This window comes from Moschus berezovskii, chromosome 15 (assembly GCF_049115385.1).
Source record: "Moschus berezovskii isolate FMDL1 chromosome 15, NW_MosBer_1.0, whole genome shotgun sequence".
Taxonomy (NCBI): Eukaryota; Metazoa; Chordata; class Mammalia; order Artiodactyla; family Moschidae; genus Moschus; species Moschus berezovskii.
The window spans coordinates 81,564,954-81,581,494 of record NC_142474.1 but is presented as its reverse complement, the minus strand read 5'-3'; the positions used below and the strand labels follow the sequence as shown (position 1 = coordinate 81,581,494).

Here is a 16,541-nt window from a genome sequence, read left to right as displayed (position 1 = left end):
AGCTGACCTTTTCCAGTCCTATGGCCACTGCTGAGTTTTCCAAATTTGCTGGCATATTGAGTGCAGCACTTTCACAGCATCATCTTTGAAGATTTGAAATAGCTCACCTGGAACTCCATCATCTCCACTAGCTTTGTTCATAGTGATGCTTCCTAAGGCCCCCTTGACTTCACACTCCAGGAAGTCTGGCTCTAGGTGAGTGATCACACCATTGTGGTTATCCAGGTCATTAAGACCTTTTTTGTAAGTTCTTCTGTGTGTTCTTGCCGCCTCTTCTTACTGTCTTCTTCTGCTGGGTCCATACCGTTTCGGTCCTTTATTGTGCCCATCCTTGCATAAAGTGTTCTCTGTTAGGGATTCACATTCTCACTCTTTTGTTGTTGCTTAAGGGTGAGTTTGTGGAATCCTGGACCCCTCCACATGCAGGTAGCATGTTGGGCTGGTATAGTCAGAAGCCCTCTGTCAATTTTTTTTAAAAAATCTCCCGTCTTTTCTAGAATAGTATCAGCTACATACAGTAAATGTTTGGTTAAGGCAAGAAAGAGGCTTTAATGGAAACCTTAATTTGGTTTCTTACTCTTAATCCTTGTTGCAGAATCAGTAATTTTATCCAAAGATTGAATGTCTCTCTGATACATTTTTGTTCTGATTATAATTTAGAGTTTTCTGTTGTAAAATAAATTGACTTCTCCTGCATTTCAAATTTTGTTAGATAAAGGATTTCAGAAGAGTCATTCGCCCACTCAGATCAGTTCTCCCAACTCAACTCAACCTGACTCACTGCGCCTCTCCTCTCTAAGGAGTTCAGTTGCAGTCTTAAAACTATGCTTATCACCAGAAAGCCACACATCAGGATGCCGCTCTGGAGCCGTGGTGGAGGTGGGGTTCTGAGGAGCAGGCGTGTCCTCAGGGTTCGCATGAGAGGATCTGGACCAGTCATGCGGTGCCTTGCTTGCCTCTTCCCCTCGGTGCTTCCGTGGATCATTTTTCCTCCTGTGCCTCAGCTTCTGCCTTTCCTCCCTTCAGTTTCTCACTTGCCTGACAACCATAGTAGTGATCCTTCCATTGGGAATTTTGTGGGAGCAGGAAAGGAGAGAAGGCAATTAATATCTGTCTCATAGGATGATGGCGGCAATCTTGAAGACATCTCACAGGTAGAAGAATAGAGTGGCTCTTCATTAATGGAGCTGTCATCTCTGAACTTAGTGACCAGACCCTCTCGTTATGTTATGTGGTCTTCATGTCATTCTGCTATACTTCACATCTGTGAAAGTTATGTTGACTAACTTAAATGCATCTTTAGAGGAGAAGTCCTTGGTCTTTCAGGGAGTATGAACTATTAGCCTGTTTTTGGGTCTGAAGAGTGTTTATAATCTCTCTTGTTCTTTTAAGTTAGAGGTGTGTGTTTTCAGTAGGGAGCATTCCTTATTTCCAAGTCCATTGTCTTGTTCACTGGACTGCCAAACAAATCATCCTCATCATTCTTCCCTCTCTCTCTCTCCCTCTTGCTCAGCCCCGCCACCCTGCACCCTTATCAATATATCTCTTTTTCTCAATATATCTGTAATTCCTGGAAAAGAAAATGCCATTCAAGTGGTTTGTCATCTAGACTTTAAAAATAGGAAAGCAATGCACAGAATTGATTTGAAAAGACAGGGTTTCTTTGTTAAATGCAACAGGAAAGTAGAACACTTGGAGCTGCCTTTTGGCTATAGAGTAGACTCTCTTGATCAGTTCTCACATGTTGAAGAGGAAGGTTGTGTCAAGTTTTTCAGAAGGAGGTCTAATGCTTTGGCTTACTAACCTCAGATAATGTCTGGTTGCTGCTGGCGGGGAGACACGAATCTTTAAAACCGAAAATACTCCTGCCTGTTAGAACTGATAAAGATATCAGACTTACTAGTCTAGTCTCACAGTTTTTCCAGTGAGGAAAGAAAGCGGGTTCAGAGCGATAAAGTGGCTTGTCCAGGTTCAGGTAGACAGCACCGGGCTCCTGGTCATGTAGCCCGGTCTTCTATCTGTGTGTGTTTTGTGGACGTCTGTGGATTTGTCTGTCCGTCCATGACTCCACTCCTCTAGGCTTACCCCCTAACCAACCCAGTCCTGTTGGAGTTCCCGTCTCCTGCGGTCTGACTGGTGGTGTCTGAGGACGGGAAACCTGACAAGGAGAGGGGCTGTCTCCGGTGGCGAAGGTCGTGTCGGGCACACTGCTCTGGAGCTGTCCGTAGGGGCCACTGCATCTGCACGGGAGAAGCTGTTTCCAGCTCCCTGACTCCCTTCTCACCCCTGTACTTCCAGGAGTGTGTTTGTTCTTCCTCTCGGATTTTATGAGCCGGTAAATCCACCTTTTTACTTAAAATCATTCTAATTGGGGTTCTGGCACTAGCAGTGAAAAGAATATGGGTTTACATTCCCGTTAACTTCTCTGCCTTCATATTTACAGGGATTTTCTCCTTACGTTTCTTCAAATTTTTCATCCTTAAAGATATGGCACAAATACAATCAGCAGGTGTCTCATTTGTGTATAATTTGGATTTCCAATCTTAATGAATATACAGATTATACACATTTGATCAGAGTGAATGTTTCTTAGCATCTATAATTATAATTTCATTACATAGTAGTTATAGATTTGGGTGTTTAAGAATCAATTTGAGATATTTTAGTAGTGTAAATGAATCTTAATTTTTATTATTTCTTTGTTTCTTTTAATCTTCTTTACTTTATGCAGCTACTTGCATATGGAACTTTGAATTGTTTAGTTAACTTTTGCCTCCCAGTTCCCTATTTGATTATAGAAAGCATATCACAGAGCCCAACATTCATTCGAAGTGAATTTTTCTTACTGGGAAGAATAAGAATGTTGTTACCTTTTATACAACAGTGTTTAATATTTTAACTTGGAAAATTGATGCCCCATCACCACACCATCCAGTCACTGAATGTCAGTTGAGCGCTAGTTGCAGATGTTGTTGAAGGTTAATCAGGAAGGTATAGAAATAGATCTTGTTCAACATGGTAATCTTTGAGGATGAGCAAAATGTTGAAGTCTGTTCTTACCATTAAGATTTCTACCACCAAATGTTTAAGTAGCACCTCTGAGGTCACAAAGTTCATATATGTAAATTCAACCCTCACCACAACTCAGAAAGGTGTTTTATAATATCCATGATTTATAGTTGAAGAAACTGAAGCATATAAATTAAAAAAAAATGTCTTGCTTAAGACCACACAGTTACTACCTTGAGAGTCAAAACAGGGTCTTCTGTCTGAGTCAGTATTGGTTTGCTTTGTTTTTTAAAACACCACAGTGATTATATGAAATCTGAGTACTTCCATAAAAATTTTAGAATTTTCAAATATAGCACTTTAATCATTATTTCATTAAATCATTGAATGAGTGCACATTGAGGGTGAGGAGCCCTGATTTGAGCTTCCATGGTGCCCAGGGGACCCGATACCCTTTCCGAGCACCCGTGGCACACGGCAGTGCCATGGGCAGGAGTGTGTGTATGTGTGTCAGGGAGCTAGGGTTAGGGGAAGGCGGTGAATAAGTTCATGTACTTTGTTCATCACTAAGAGGGCCTCAAAGGTGAATCAGATACTCTCACCCTAAAGCGGTGAGAGTATACGCACCTTCTGTATAAATGGCATTGGAGCTAAAGAATAAACTTCAGGGACTTCCATGGTGGTCTCATGGTAGGGACTCCATACTTCCACTGCAAGGGCACATTTTGATCCCTGGTCGGGGAACTAAAATTCCCACATGCCACATGACCTGGCCAAGAAGTAAACAAAATTTTAAAAGAAAGAAATAAGGAAAAAATAATAGATTTCAGTTCATGGGGGTAAAGGAGCTGGGAAGCACAGTTCACAACAATGGGCCCAGGGGGAAATCTTAAGGAAATGGAATATAGGAAGTCCAATTTGGCTGGAGTGATGTGTGAAGATAAATAGGGATGTAAGGTTGGGAAGAGAGAGGAAGGCAGGTCTGGGCTAAGGGGTTTAGACATTGTTCCATGAGCACTTCGGAGTCATTGAACATTTCTGAATGGTTTACTGGTGTAATCACAGCTGGGGTGCATATTTCTTATTAGAGTAAACTTTGATGTCTGTTTTCCATGCCAACATCTATTCTATGAACAACCCTATTGGTTCTGCCTGCAGAATGTACCCCGGACCCACCCTCTGCTGACTGTCTGCACTGCCACCAGGCTCACCCAAGCCACTGGAAACTCATAACCAAGCTCTTTCAGTGGTTTCCTGCTTCCACACTTGCCCTGCTGCTCTATTCTGCACAGCAGAGTAACCTTATACAAATGTAAATGATAACTACCACTGACCTGGTTAAAGCCCTTTGTCACCTTTGACCACACTTTGAGTAAAATCCAAACTTCTTGCTGGGCTCACAAGCCCCCTGTAACCTTATGTGAGATGGCTGTGCCTTTCTGTCCTCCCTTCCCCTCCACCATCTAGTTTGGCCACTCCAGCCTCCTTTTATTTCCTGGGTATCCATGCTCCTCCCCACCTCAGGGTATCTGCGTTTGCTGGTTCATCCTCCTGGAATGTTCTTTCGACAGATCTTCACGTGGTTGGTGCCTTATCAAAGATGCCTTCTCTGACACTTGATTTAAAGTGTTAGCCCCAGTCACACATGTCAACATTTGCTGGATACATTTTCTTCACAGCACTTCCTACCAACTGGGTGGGTTCCTTGTTGATGTATGAGTTTATTACTTGCTCCCAACCTGCTCAGCTGGATGTGGGCAGGAGCCTTGTTTGTTCACTGTGGTATCCCCAGTGCCCGATGAGTCCTGGCACATTGTACACTTTCATTTATTAATTAAGGGGTGCATGATTGGAGCAGGAAGGACAAGGAGAGTGAACAAGGGTCCTGTTGGTGGGAAGGACATGGCAGGAGCAGGTGCAACCACAAGGAACTCACAGGAGTTGATGTGATTTGAAGAGCTGAGTCCTTGGAGAGGGAAGAGGTAGAAGGTTTTATGCTTGGGTAAGCGATGGACCTTCTCTGGTGGCTAAGTGGTAAAGAATCTGCCTGCAATGAGGAGATGCAGAAGACACAGGTCCGATCCCTGGGTTGGGTAGATCCCCTGGAGGAAGATATGGAAACCCACCGCAGTATTCTTGCTTGAGAAATCCCATGGACAGAGGAGGCTGGCAGGCTATGGTCCATGGGGTCACAAACAGTCAGACATGACTGAGTGACTAAGCACACAGATGAGTTATGGGAACCCTAGGAGAAGTTCCTGGATTTGGTGGGAAAGGAGAGCTGTAGAGGTGCCAAGAGTCTTCATACAGGTGTGGTAGGATGTAATCTCATCCTGAGTTTCCTGTTCCCTGAGAGGCTCTGCTGCAAAGCAGGCATGGGCTCAGAGAAACATGGGAGGAAGCCTTCCTCCCCAGCTCTAGCATGGCTGTAACACATCATGGAAGCACTCTGAACCTCAGGTTCTTCATCTGTAAAATAATCATAAAAAGCCTTCTCGTGGTGGTTCTGGAAATAAAGCTACAAAACATGACAATATGGATCTAGGGCCTTAGGCTGGCTTCTTGGTGGCTGTGAATTCCCTGTCTCCTTTCCCTCTTTTCTGAGGGGCTGAAGAGAAAAAATTGTACTCTGGTTCTGCAGTTTAAATATGTATTGCTTTTCGTTGCAAAGTTGTGTGTGTATGTGTGTGTGTGCGTGTGCGTGAGCACACACACATGAATTAAAAAGACAAGCAGTGCCCCTGGGCTTATCCTGAAAATAGGTAGTTCCTTGTCCTGACCCTCCGTACCCACTGGAGTTTCTGTCCCTGGAAGCGCCTATTTTTTTTTTTTTTTACAAATGGGCAAAGATCTTTAATAGATACTTTTCCAAATAAGACATTCAAATGGCCAATGGGAACACAACAAAGTGCTCAGTATCACTAATCATCAGGGAAATGCAAATCAAAATCAAAATGAGATATCACCTCATATCTGTCAGGATGGCTATGTGAGATATGTATCAGGCAACAATTTTGGTGAGGGTATAGTGAAAATGGAATGCTACTATACTGTTGGTGGGAATCTAAATTTATGCAGCCACTGTGGAGAACATTACAGAGGCCTCCCAAAAAACTAAATATAAAGCTGCCATGTGATTCTGGAGAAGGAACTGGCAACTCACTCCAGTATTCTCGCCTGGAGGGTCCCAGAGACGGAGGAGCCTGGCGGGCTACAGCCCACAGGGCCGCAGAGAGTCAGACACGACTGAAGCAATTTACCACCATATGACTCAGCAATCCTACTTTTGTTTATATATCCAAGAATGAGAAATCAGGAATCTGAAGAAATATATGTACTGTTATGTTTACTGCAGCATTATTCACAAAGCCAAGACTTGTAAATAAATAAAATGTCCTCTGGTGGATGGATAGATAGAAAAAGTATGATAGGTGTATGTGTGTATATATACACACACACACACACACATATATATATATATATATATACACACATACACCTATCATACCTTTTATATTTATATATATACAGACAAAACTATGTGTGCATATATATGTATGTGTGTGTGTGTTTGTCAAAAAAGATAATTTTATCCTAAAGGTGGTTGTTCCTAGATGGAAAAATAAGGGGCATATTTCTATGAATTCATAAAATTGTAGTAGTTTTATAGAAAGGGAGTCTTAAAAAAAGAAATTTTGTATGATCTGGTTGAGATTAGATTAAACTTAATTAAGCAAGTAGATTTTGTTATTGAAAGTAGGATGGTGCATGCAGGACTAGATTGGTTCCTCTCTGTTAGTAAAACAAATGTACTTAGAATGCTTCTAGATAACAGTTTGTATGAACTTCCTTGCCTTTAGGTATTCTGTGTTAGTGTTAGCTGCTCAGTCATTTTTGACTCCCTGCAACCCATGCACTATAGCCCACCAGGCTTCTCTGTCCATAGGACCCTCCAGGCAAGAATACCGGAGTGGTCGCCATTTCCCCCTCCAGGGGAATCTTCCCGACCCAGGGATAGAACTGGGTCTCCAGAACTGTAGGTGGATTCTTTACCACTGAGTCATCTTGCTTTAAAATCTTTTGTTACTTCAGTTAAAGTGAATAAATATTCACAGTGATTCTATATGACCAAACATTTTGAATTTTTTTTTGATATTTTTGTCAAACTGCTTAGCAAATTCAAAGTTCTTTAGACTTGCTAACTTTAGGATGCTTCAGAAGGCTCCTGAGTCACCTAAGAGAGAAATATTAATCTAACTGTGATTGTGTGATGTTACATTGCATGGGTTTTTGTTGTTCAGGTGCTAAGTCATGGACAAATCTTTGCAGCATCATAAAGTGTAGCACGCCAGATTCCCGTGTCCTTCGTCATCTTCCAAAATTTGTTCAGATTCGTGTCCATTGAGTCGATGACGTCATGTCACCGTCTCATCCTCTGCCGCTGCCTCCTTCTCTTTCTGCCTTCAGTCTCTGGCAGCATCAGGGTATTTTCCAAAGAGTCAGGTGACCAACGTATTGCAGCTTCAGCTTCAGCATCAGTCCTTGCTGCTGCTGCTGCTAAGTCACTTCAGTCGTGTCCGACTCTGTGTGACCCCGTAGACAGAAGCCCACCAGGCTCCTCCGTCCCTGGGATTCTCCAGGCAAGAACACTGGAGTGGGCTGCCATTTCCTCAGTCCTTGGAAGCGCCTATTTTTAACTCTCTTAACTATTTTTTTTCTGAAGCTTACATCTATAATTCAACATAACATGCCTATACTACTATTTCTTGATTTTTCAATCTTAAATACTATTTGGACATCAAATTTAGATGTTATCGTCTTCACATCAGGGAAGGCAAGGATTTAGTTCCTTTATATTTCCAACTTCCAATCTACATTCCCCACATAGGCTTTTTCTCTTCTTAATGTATCATATTCTTGCTTTTTAGTTCATCCATATGGACAAGTTTATATTTTTGACTCTAGCCATTGACATCTGAGCTATATAGTGTGCTGTGATTCTAATTTCATTTTCTGTAGAAATTTGTATTTTGTCTGCAGTTAATATCTGCCTCACTTTTTTCTTTTTTAACCACTCTTTTATTCTCTGTCTTCCCTCAAAATGTAAGACATTTCCTCTCAATAATTTAAAACTCAGCATGTATCTTATAAGTTTAAATTTTTTCCCATTTGGTAGTACCTTTCCAGCTTCCTCTGTCTCTCTGTCGTTTTGGTTCATTGGCTTTCCATGCCTGTTTGTAGCTGTGCGTCACCCAGGAATACTTTTGTCTTCGCTTGTCTTGAAGCCCCTGTTCCCAGATCTTCATCTCTTTCTCATTATTTCCCTTGTCCCTTAATTTTGCCAAGGTACATCTGTCCAGAAAGAGTGCATAGGAGGTGAATTCTTTGAGACTTTGTCCAGCTTCAGTCTCCTTTCATGCTTGATTGACATTTTGGCCAAGGATAGAATTCTAAGTTGGAAATAATTTTCTCTCTGCATTTTGAAAATGTTACCTCCTAATCTTCTAGATCCCAGAGTTGCTGTTGAGAAATTCAGTGCTATTATAATCCCCTTGCCTTCCCAGTGATCATTTTATCCCACTTGGAAGTTTTTTAGACCTTTCTTTTCTCAGTATTTTGATATTTCATAGTGATACATCTTCTTTTTCCCCCATGAATTTTGCTGGGAGGTTTATGAGCTTTTTCAGTCTGAACACTCGTCCTTCTTGGAAATATTTTTTATTTCTTTTGAAATTTATTCCCTTTCATTTTAAAAAATCCGTTCTCTTTGAAACTTCTTTAAATCAAATATTGGATCTTCTGGTCTGTTCTGATTAAAAATGTTTTTTTCTCTCTCATGTCTTACCTCTGTCTTTCTTTTCTTGTGTTTCTGGGGCTTGCAACTTACAGGATCTTGATTCTTCAACCAGGGGTCGAACGTGGGCCCTCCCAGTGAAAGTGCCAAGTCCTAACCACTGGACTGCCAGGGAATCTTTCCCTTTTCCCACCTTTAAATTTTTTGTTTTTCCTGCTGCTCAAAATATTTGCCTAAGTTTTCCCTCTGTTACCTTTTTGCTTTTTTGCTTTCTGTGTTTCCCAAAGGCCTAATAGAAACAGCTAGTGATTCTAGGTTGTCTGTGAGCAGAAAAGGAAAGATATACCCATTTGAATGCAGAGTTCCAAAGAACAGCAAGAAGAGATAAGAAAGCCTTCCTCAGAGATCAGTGCAAAGAAATAGAGGAAAACAATAGAATAGGAAAGACTAGAGATCTCTTCAAGAAAATTAGAGATACCTAGGGAACGTTTCCTGCAAAGATGGGCTCAATAAAGGACAGGAGTGGTATAGACCTAACAGAAGAAGAAGATATTAAGGAGAGGTGGCAAGAATACACAGAAGAACTATACAAAAAAGATCTTCATGACCCAGATAATCATGATGGCATGATCACTCACCTAGAGCCAGACATCCTGGAATGTGAAGTCAAGTGGATGTTAGGAAGCATCACTACGAACACAGCTAGTGGAGGTGATGGAATTCCAGGTGAGCTCTTTCAAATCCTAAAAGATGATGCTGTGAAAGTGCTGCACTCAATATGCCAGCAAATTTGGAAAACTCAGCAGTGGCCACAGGACTGGACAAGGTCAATTTTCATTCAATCCCAAAGAAAGGCAATGCCAAAGAATGCTCAAACTACCCCACAATTGTGCTCATCTCACATGCTAGTTAAGTAATGCTCAAAATTTTCGAAGCCAAGCTTCAACAGTATGTGAACCGTGAACTTCCAGATGTTCAAGCTGGTTTTAGAAAAGGCAGAGGAACCAGAGATCAAATTGCCAACATCTGCTGGATCATCGAAAAAGCAAGAGAGTTCCAGGAAAACATCTATTTCTGCTTTATTAACTATGCCAAAGCCTTTGACTGTGTGGAACACAACAAACTGGAAAATTCTTCAAGAGACCACCTGACCTGCCTCTTGAGAAATCTGTATGCAGGTCAGGAAGTAACAGTTAGAACTGGACATGGAACAATAGACTGGTTCCAAATAGGAAAAGGAGTGTGTCAAGGCTGTATATTAGCACCCTGCTTATTTAACTTATATACAGAGTACATCATGAGAAATGCTGGGCTGGAAGAAGCACAAGCTGGAATCAAGATTGCTGGGAGAAATATCAATAACCTCAGATATGCAGATGACACCACCCTTATGGCAGAAAGCAAAGAACTAAAGAGCCTCTTGATGAAAGTGAAAGAGGAGAGTGAAAAAGCTAGCTTAAAGCTCAACGTTTAGAAAACTAAGATCATGGCATCTGGTTCCATCATTTCATGGCAATAGATGGGGAAACAGTGGAAACAATGGCAAACTTTATTTTTAGGGGCTCCAAAATCACTGCAGGTGGTGATTGCAGCCATGAAATAAAAAGGTGCTTACTCTTTGGAAGGAAAGGGATGACCAAACTGGACAGCATATTAAAAACCAGAGACATTACTTTGCCAACAAAGGTCTGTCTAGACAAAGCTATGGTTTTTCCAGTAGTCATGTATGGATGCAAGAGTTGGACTATAAAGAAAGCTGAGTGCCAAAGAATTGATGCTTTTGAACTGTGGTGCTGGAGAAGACTCTTGAGAGTCCCTTGGACTGCAAGGAGATCCAACCAGTCCATCATAAAGGAAATCAGTCCTGAATATTCATTGGGAGGACTGATGCTGAAGCTGAAACTCCAGTACTTTGGCCACCTGATGTGAAGAGTTGACTCATCTGAAAAGACCCTGATGCTGGGAAGGATTGAAGGCGGGAGGAGAAGGGGACAGCAGAGGATGAGATGGCTGGATGGCATCACCGACTCAATGGACATGAGTTTGAGTAAACTCCGGGAGTTGGTGATGGACTGGGAGGCCTGGTGTGCGGTGGTCCGTGGGGTTTCAAAGAGTCGGACACAACTGTGTGACTGAACTGAACTAAACTGAGCTGTGCTCTTTAAGTACCAAGAATCTGAGCTGAAAACCCTTTGTATGTGAGTCACACTTGTCATCTTGAAGCCATCCCCATAAAACAAGGACGAGTGATGTGTTTAGGTTCTCTCAAGTAGGTTCTTAGTCTTGAATTGGTTTGAATTGAGATGGGAAATACTCTTGTGACTGAAAAGGAGTGATCCAGTCTCTTGCTTGGAGGATATCAGCCTTCTCGCGTCCCTGGAGCCTGTGGGTGAAGGGAGCTGGTTGTTTCACATAAAGGTTCCCCTTCAGCGCCTAACTTCAGTGTGGAGCCTCCCTCCTGTCTTGGGCTGAGCCCAGTGACCCGAGCCTCCAGTCCCTTTGGTTCAGCCTTTCTGCTGCTGAGTCACTTCAGTCGTATCCGACTCTGTGTGACCCCATAGACGGAAGCCCACCCGGCTCCTCCGTCCCTGGGATTCTCCAGGCAAGAACACTGGAGTGGGTTGCCATTTCCTTCTCCAATGTGTGAAAGTGAAAGTGAAGTCGCTCAGTCGTGTCTGACCCTTAGCGACCCCACGGACCGCAGCCTACCAGGCTCCTCCATCCATGGGATTTTCTAGGCAAGAGTACTGGAGTGGCTTGCCATTGCCTTCTCCAGCCTCTCTAGAGAGTAAATATCCTGATTCCTCTAGGGCTGGTGAGGAGTAACTTCCTCTCTAGATAGGAATCTGGGACTTGAGATCTAGTGTCAGCAAACTTTCTGTAAAGGGCCAGAGAGTAGATTTTAGACTTTGTGGGCAACACTTTGGTGTCTATCACAGATTCTTCTCTTCCTCTTCCTTCTTCTTTCTCTCTTAAAAAAGCAAAGCAGACAAACCAAAAAACTCTTTAAAATATAAAATAAACATTCTTTGCTTACAGACAGTACAAAAATAGGCTGTAAACTGGACAGGTCATAGTTTACCCACCCTGGTCTAGAAGATCCTTTTGGACACTCTCAGCCAACCACCTTTATTTCAGGTGCACCGTGCATTCCTGCCTCCAGAACGTGAAGCCTCCAATTTCTGGGCCTGTTTTGATTTTATGACAAAACTGGGGTGGCTTCTTGTAGGCGTCCCCCAACTGCAAACAGCCTTTTTTCCTGCCTCCTCCCCCTCTTCACCCCATGGATGCTTTCCCAGGTCCACTAGGTGAGCAGCGTCTCTGTCTTCTTTCTCTTTTGTAGAAGGTCTGTTTTTCTGTTTTTCCCTTGTCTCTTTCTCTGTCCTTATTGGGGCATGGCTCTTTGTTTTTTCCCCCTTCCCTTTCCCCCAGTTTACTGGGATCTGAGAAAGGAGTGGAGATAAATGCGAGTATTTCATCTGCTAAGTTTACCCAGAAGCTCCCCCCAAATCCAGTTTGGCTGGGTTCTGTTTTGATGGCTTTCTTTGATGGCACTCGGGTTAGTTTTGCATTTGTTCTCCACACGCTCACTTGCTGTGCCAGATGTTAGACGATGTCCTTGGGGAGGAGAAAGGAGGGGCTTTAAAACGCAGTGTTGCTGAAATGCTCACAATGGTTCAGTGTGTGAGATCTCTCCGAAGCACGGCCGTTTCTAACCACCAGACTCTCATCATAGAAACACAGTTTCACCCTTATTTGTGTAAACCATCAGAAGCATTTTAAAATGTTTGTCATAAACTTTGTGGCTTTTTGTTGAAAATTGAATTTAAGGTAGTAAATGAAAGCTCTTGGTGGCATGCCCCTGACAGCAGGGAGAGCCTGGTAAGTGATCCCGAAGAGCTGATCAAAGGGAGCTGCTGAACATTTTTTGCTGTATTTGTGTTTTGGGCCTTTAATCTGGCAGTGTTTCCAATTCCGTTCTGAATACAGTCATGCACGCTCCACCCCTGCTCATGTCTCCTTGGCAGCGTCTGGCACTGTCTCTGTCTGTTAGGGCTCAAGCCTGCCTTCATGATCCAGCCTGGACAAGATATGAACAACAGCGAGTGTCAGAAAATAGGCATCTTTCAAAATCTTACCCATCCCACACATTTGTTCCCATAATCAAATGAAAACTGGGCGTAAAAAGAGTAAACTGAGCTGAAACTGACCACCGGTCGTTTGTGCCTAGGCTCGCCTTTCCTGGCCAGCGAGGACGGCGTGCTTGGAGGGGTGATTGTCCTCCGGTCCTGCCACTGCTCTGCAGAGCCTCACTCTCCCCAGAATAAGCAGACGCTTCTGGGTAAGTTACACTCACACATCATCTGGGTGTCTTTCTCTTTCTTTTTTCCCGAGACATAGACAGATTTATATCCTCACGTTGATCGTTTTAACCTGTGGGTGGGCCAGGATGTTCTATTGATAGGCGTACATATCTCTGTTCCACTGACCTCTCTGCCTCGGTTAATGTCTACAAGGTGAATATTCATTTCAGGGTATATGATTATAGCATATTTTCCAAATGGACTGAGAATCTAGCACCTTTACTAAAGCCCAGTATTAAGAATATCGGACCATGTGTTTATCCCCTGCCTTATTTGACAGAGCATTTGAGATGACCCATAGCAGTAAACACGGTAACACAGAGAGAAGCTTCTTCCTCTTCTCCTCCCACAAAGGAACCAGAATCATGTGAAGACCTACTGGCCTAGAAGTTCACGCTGGCTTCATGGCTAATTAGCTGTGATGCCTTCCTGCGTCAGTCTCACTGTTCTGTGCCACTTCCTCCTCCATATTGGAAGGATGTCTGCCCTGCCTGCCCATAATGCTGTGGTGAGGAAGGGTCCCATTAGTATTTTGCAGATTTGCAGATGTCCACCCAGATGTGTGGCTTTGTGTCTAACAGAGTACACCAGTGGGGATGGAGCCCAGCCCACACTCCATTTGACAAGGCACAGACTTGTCGGGGAGCCTCTACCCATAGAGGTGCCTTTCCTAAGTCATTTATCCAGAGCGAGGGGCATTTAAAAAATCTGCATGAATGTGCCACGTAAGCTCGCAGGGGGCCCTATATGTTATTTTTCTTTAGTTGACTTTTTAATTGAATTGTATATTCATTCAGAAAAGTGCACAGATCATTATAATTGCAACTGCTTGGAAAATAATTACAAACTGAACCCACCCATGTGACCAGCATGTAGATAAAAAGTAGAACTTCACTATAACCCAGAAGCTCCCATATAACCCTTCCCAGTCTCTACCCTTTCAAAGTTAATAACCATTCAAACTTCTAACACCTTGATTAGTTCTATTTGGTTTTGTATTTTGTATAAATAGAATCATAGAATGTTTCCTTGGTGTCTGATGTCTTCAGTGAATGTTAAACCTGTTAAATTCATCTATGTGACTTGTGACGGTAGCTAGTTCACTTTCATTGCTATATAGTAGTCCATTATGTATGATTATACTACTCAGTGGTTACCCGTTCTTCTGTAAGTTTTTTTTTTGATAAGCACTACAAGTCATTCTCAGGGCTGTGGTAGTTCAGCTCATTGTATAAAATTCCTTTTATCAAGTATGGTTGACACCTGATCTGCATTGTATGATTGTTGTGAATTGCTATAGTACAAGTCCTTTCATATTTTGAAGTTTTATGAGTCTATAAAATAGAAAAATGAGCATTTCTTATTGAGGATAAAAATTAGTTTTTCTTTAGAAGCCTGAAGAACTTCCATAAAAATCTTTCCTCTCATTTGCCAAAGGTGGGGGATGGGAAACACTGCCCTTTTATAGAAAATGATTCTTTCTCCACTTGATCACCAACTTCATAATTCTTCTTGCTATATTATCTTCCTGTTTCCACCCACTATACTTAGTACCCAGGTTGTTCCTGGCCAAAAAAAAAAAAAATTTAAACCGAAGCAAATAGTTACTTGCTTCTTTGGTATCCTAATCATTGTTGAAACCTTTGAATATCTTCCACAGTTAGGTAGCAGGGAGTTTGTCTTTAAAATATGCAGAGAGGGTCTTTCCTGGTGGTCCAGTGGCTAAAACTCCGAGCTCACAATGCAGGGGGTCTGGGTTTCAGCCCTGGTTGGGGAACTAGATCCCACATGCTACAACTAAGAGTTGGCATGCCCCAACTAAAGAGTTCACATGCTGCATCTAAAGATCCCACGTGCTGAAACAAAGATCAAAGATCCGATGTGCCACAGCTAAGATCTGGTGCGGCCAAATAAGTACATAAATAAAAATAAACATTAAAAAACTATATTAAAAAATCAAATTAAATAATGCAGAGGATGTTCCTGAGCCTTTCATAAAAACTCAGAAAAAGTCTTTAGTCCTGGGTGGCAGGGTTCAGTTCAATTCAGTTCAGTTCAGTCGCTCAGTCGTGTCCGACTCTCCGCGACCCCATGAATCACAGCACGCCAGGCCTCCCTGTCCATCACCAACTCCCGGAGTTCACTCAAACTCATGTCCACAGAGTCCGTGATGCCATCCAGCCATCTCATTCTCCGTCGTCCCCTTCTCCTCCCGCCCCCAACCTTTCCCAGCATCAGAGTCTTTTCCAGTGAGTCAGGGTAGGGGACAGTTATTGAAACTGCTTCATAGTCTGCTGCTAGAATGGAGTTTCTGTTCTCTACTGAGCCTGGGCTTTCACCCATTCAAGTTAATCCTGGAGATTGTAAGAGTTTTTTTTTTTTTTTGCTTGCCCTTTCATTATTTTAGTTAAAGGTATATTTAAAGATAAGTCATAGAATTTTATGTATGTTAGTTTTTATCACCAAAGTAGTCATTCGTACACTGGTTCCTACTCTCTGTGTCAAGGAGAAGAATAAAATGTAAGTGTTGCTTTATGGAATAAGTGAAGTCTTGCCATTTGTTTGTGAAGTTTAAAACCTGGTGAACGTAGGCTCCTATCAGCTTCTACCAGTGATGTGGGTTTTTACATATTTGGCTTTAAGAAACTTACATGTGTTCAGTATGTGGTGAGAAAGTCAATGTGTACAGAAGGACAGAAAGAAGATGTGAAGGTCGCCTTCGCTACCCAGTTCCCAGAGTGCCAGCCCCTGACTCCGGTTATTCTCGTGGGATTCACCTTCATGCTGTAGAATGTGCTCCTGTTCTGTTTCTCCATTTATCAGTAACCTGTGACTCCCTTGGGGGAAAAAATTAAGAGCGGAGCACGTTCCACTCCTCGTCACCTTTCCTCATGACTTTTGTGAGAACTCTAATCTGAAGTTGTATATTAAATTTTATTGCAACTTTACGGTGCTACTCCCTGACTCATCATCTGTTATCATCTCTTCCAGCCATCCCCCCCGCCCTTGGACCATGCAAGCTTCTTTCCTCTCCCTCCGTGATTCCCAACCCTCGCCGCAACCTCTAGCAGCCACACCATTGTTGCCATAGTACCATTGCATTCTGGTCTACAGCCAGCTTGCTTTCTGCACTCTGATCAGAGTTTGATTCCAAACAGCGACAATTAACAACCAGCATTGGTAGTGTCATGATTATGTAAATATTATCCCCCCCAGATCCCAGGAGTAGAAGATTAGACCCATCGGAAAGGAAGTATCTGTCATAAGCCCCTGCCTGTAAAAGGAGAATGTTTTAAACATCAAGCTCAAGTGGGTTCTTCTGTGCTTTACCATGTTAATTGCTCCAGATCAGGCCGCAATGTAATTTGCTTCAT

General features: G+C 42.6%; 1 protein-coding gene across 6 annotated transcripts in view; it reads left to right on the top strand.

Annotated features, from left to right (window-relative positions):
• TASP1 (taspase 1) overlaps positions 1-16,541 on the top strand; it is a 257,475-nt gene that overhangs the window by 193,112 nt on the left and 47,822 nt on the right. For all 6 annotated transcript variants that reach the window (XR_008686015.2, XM_055426597.2, XM_055426587.2 and 3 more), the window contains one exon: positions 13,035-13,145. Coding sequence is in view for 5 of the 6 variants with exons in the window: in XM_055426597.2 (XP_055282572.2) it covers positions 13,035-13,145 (111 nt within the window). In the remaining variant the exon portion in view is untranslated. The remainder of the gene's footprint in view (positions 1-13,034; positions 13,146-16,541) is intronic.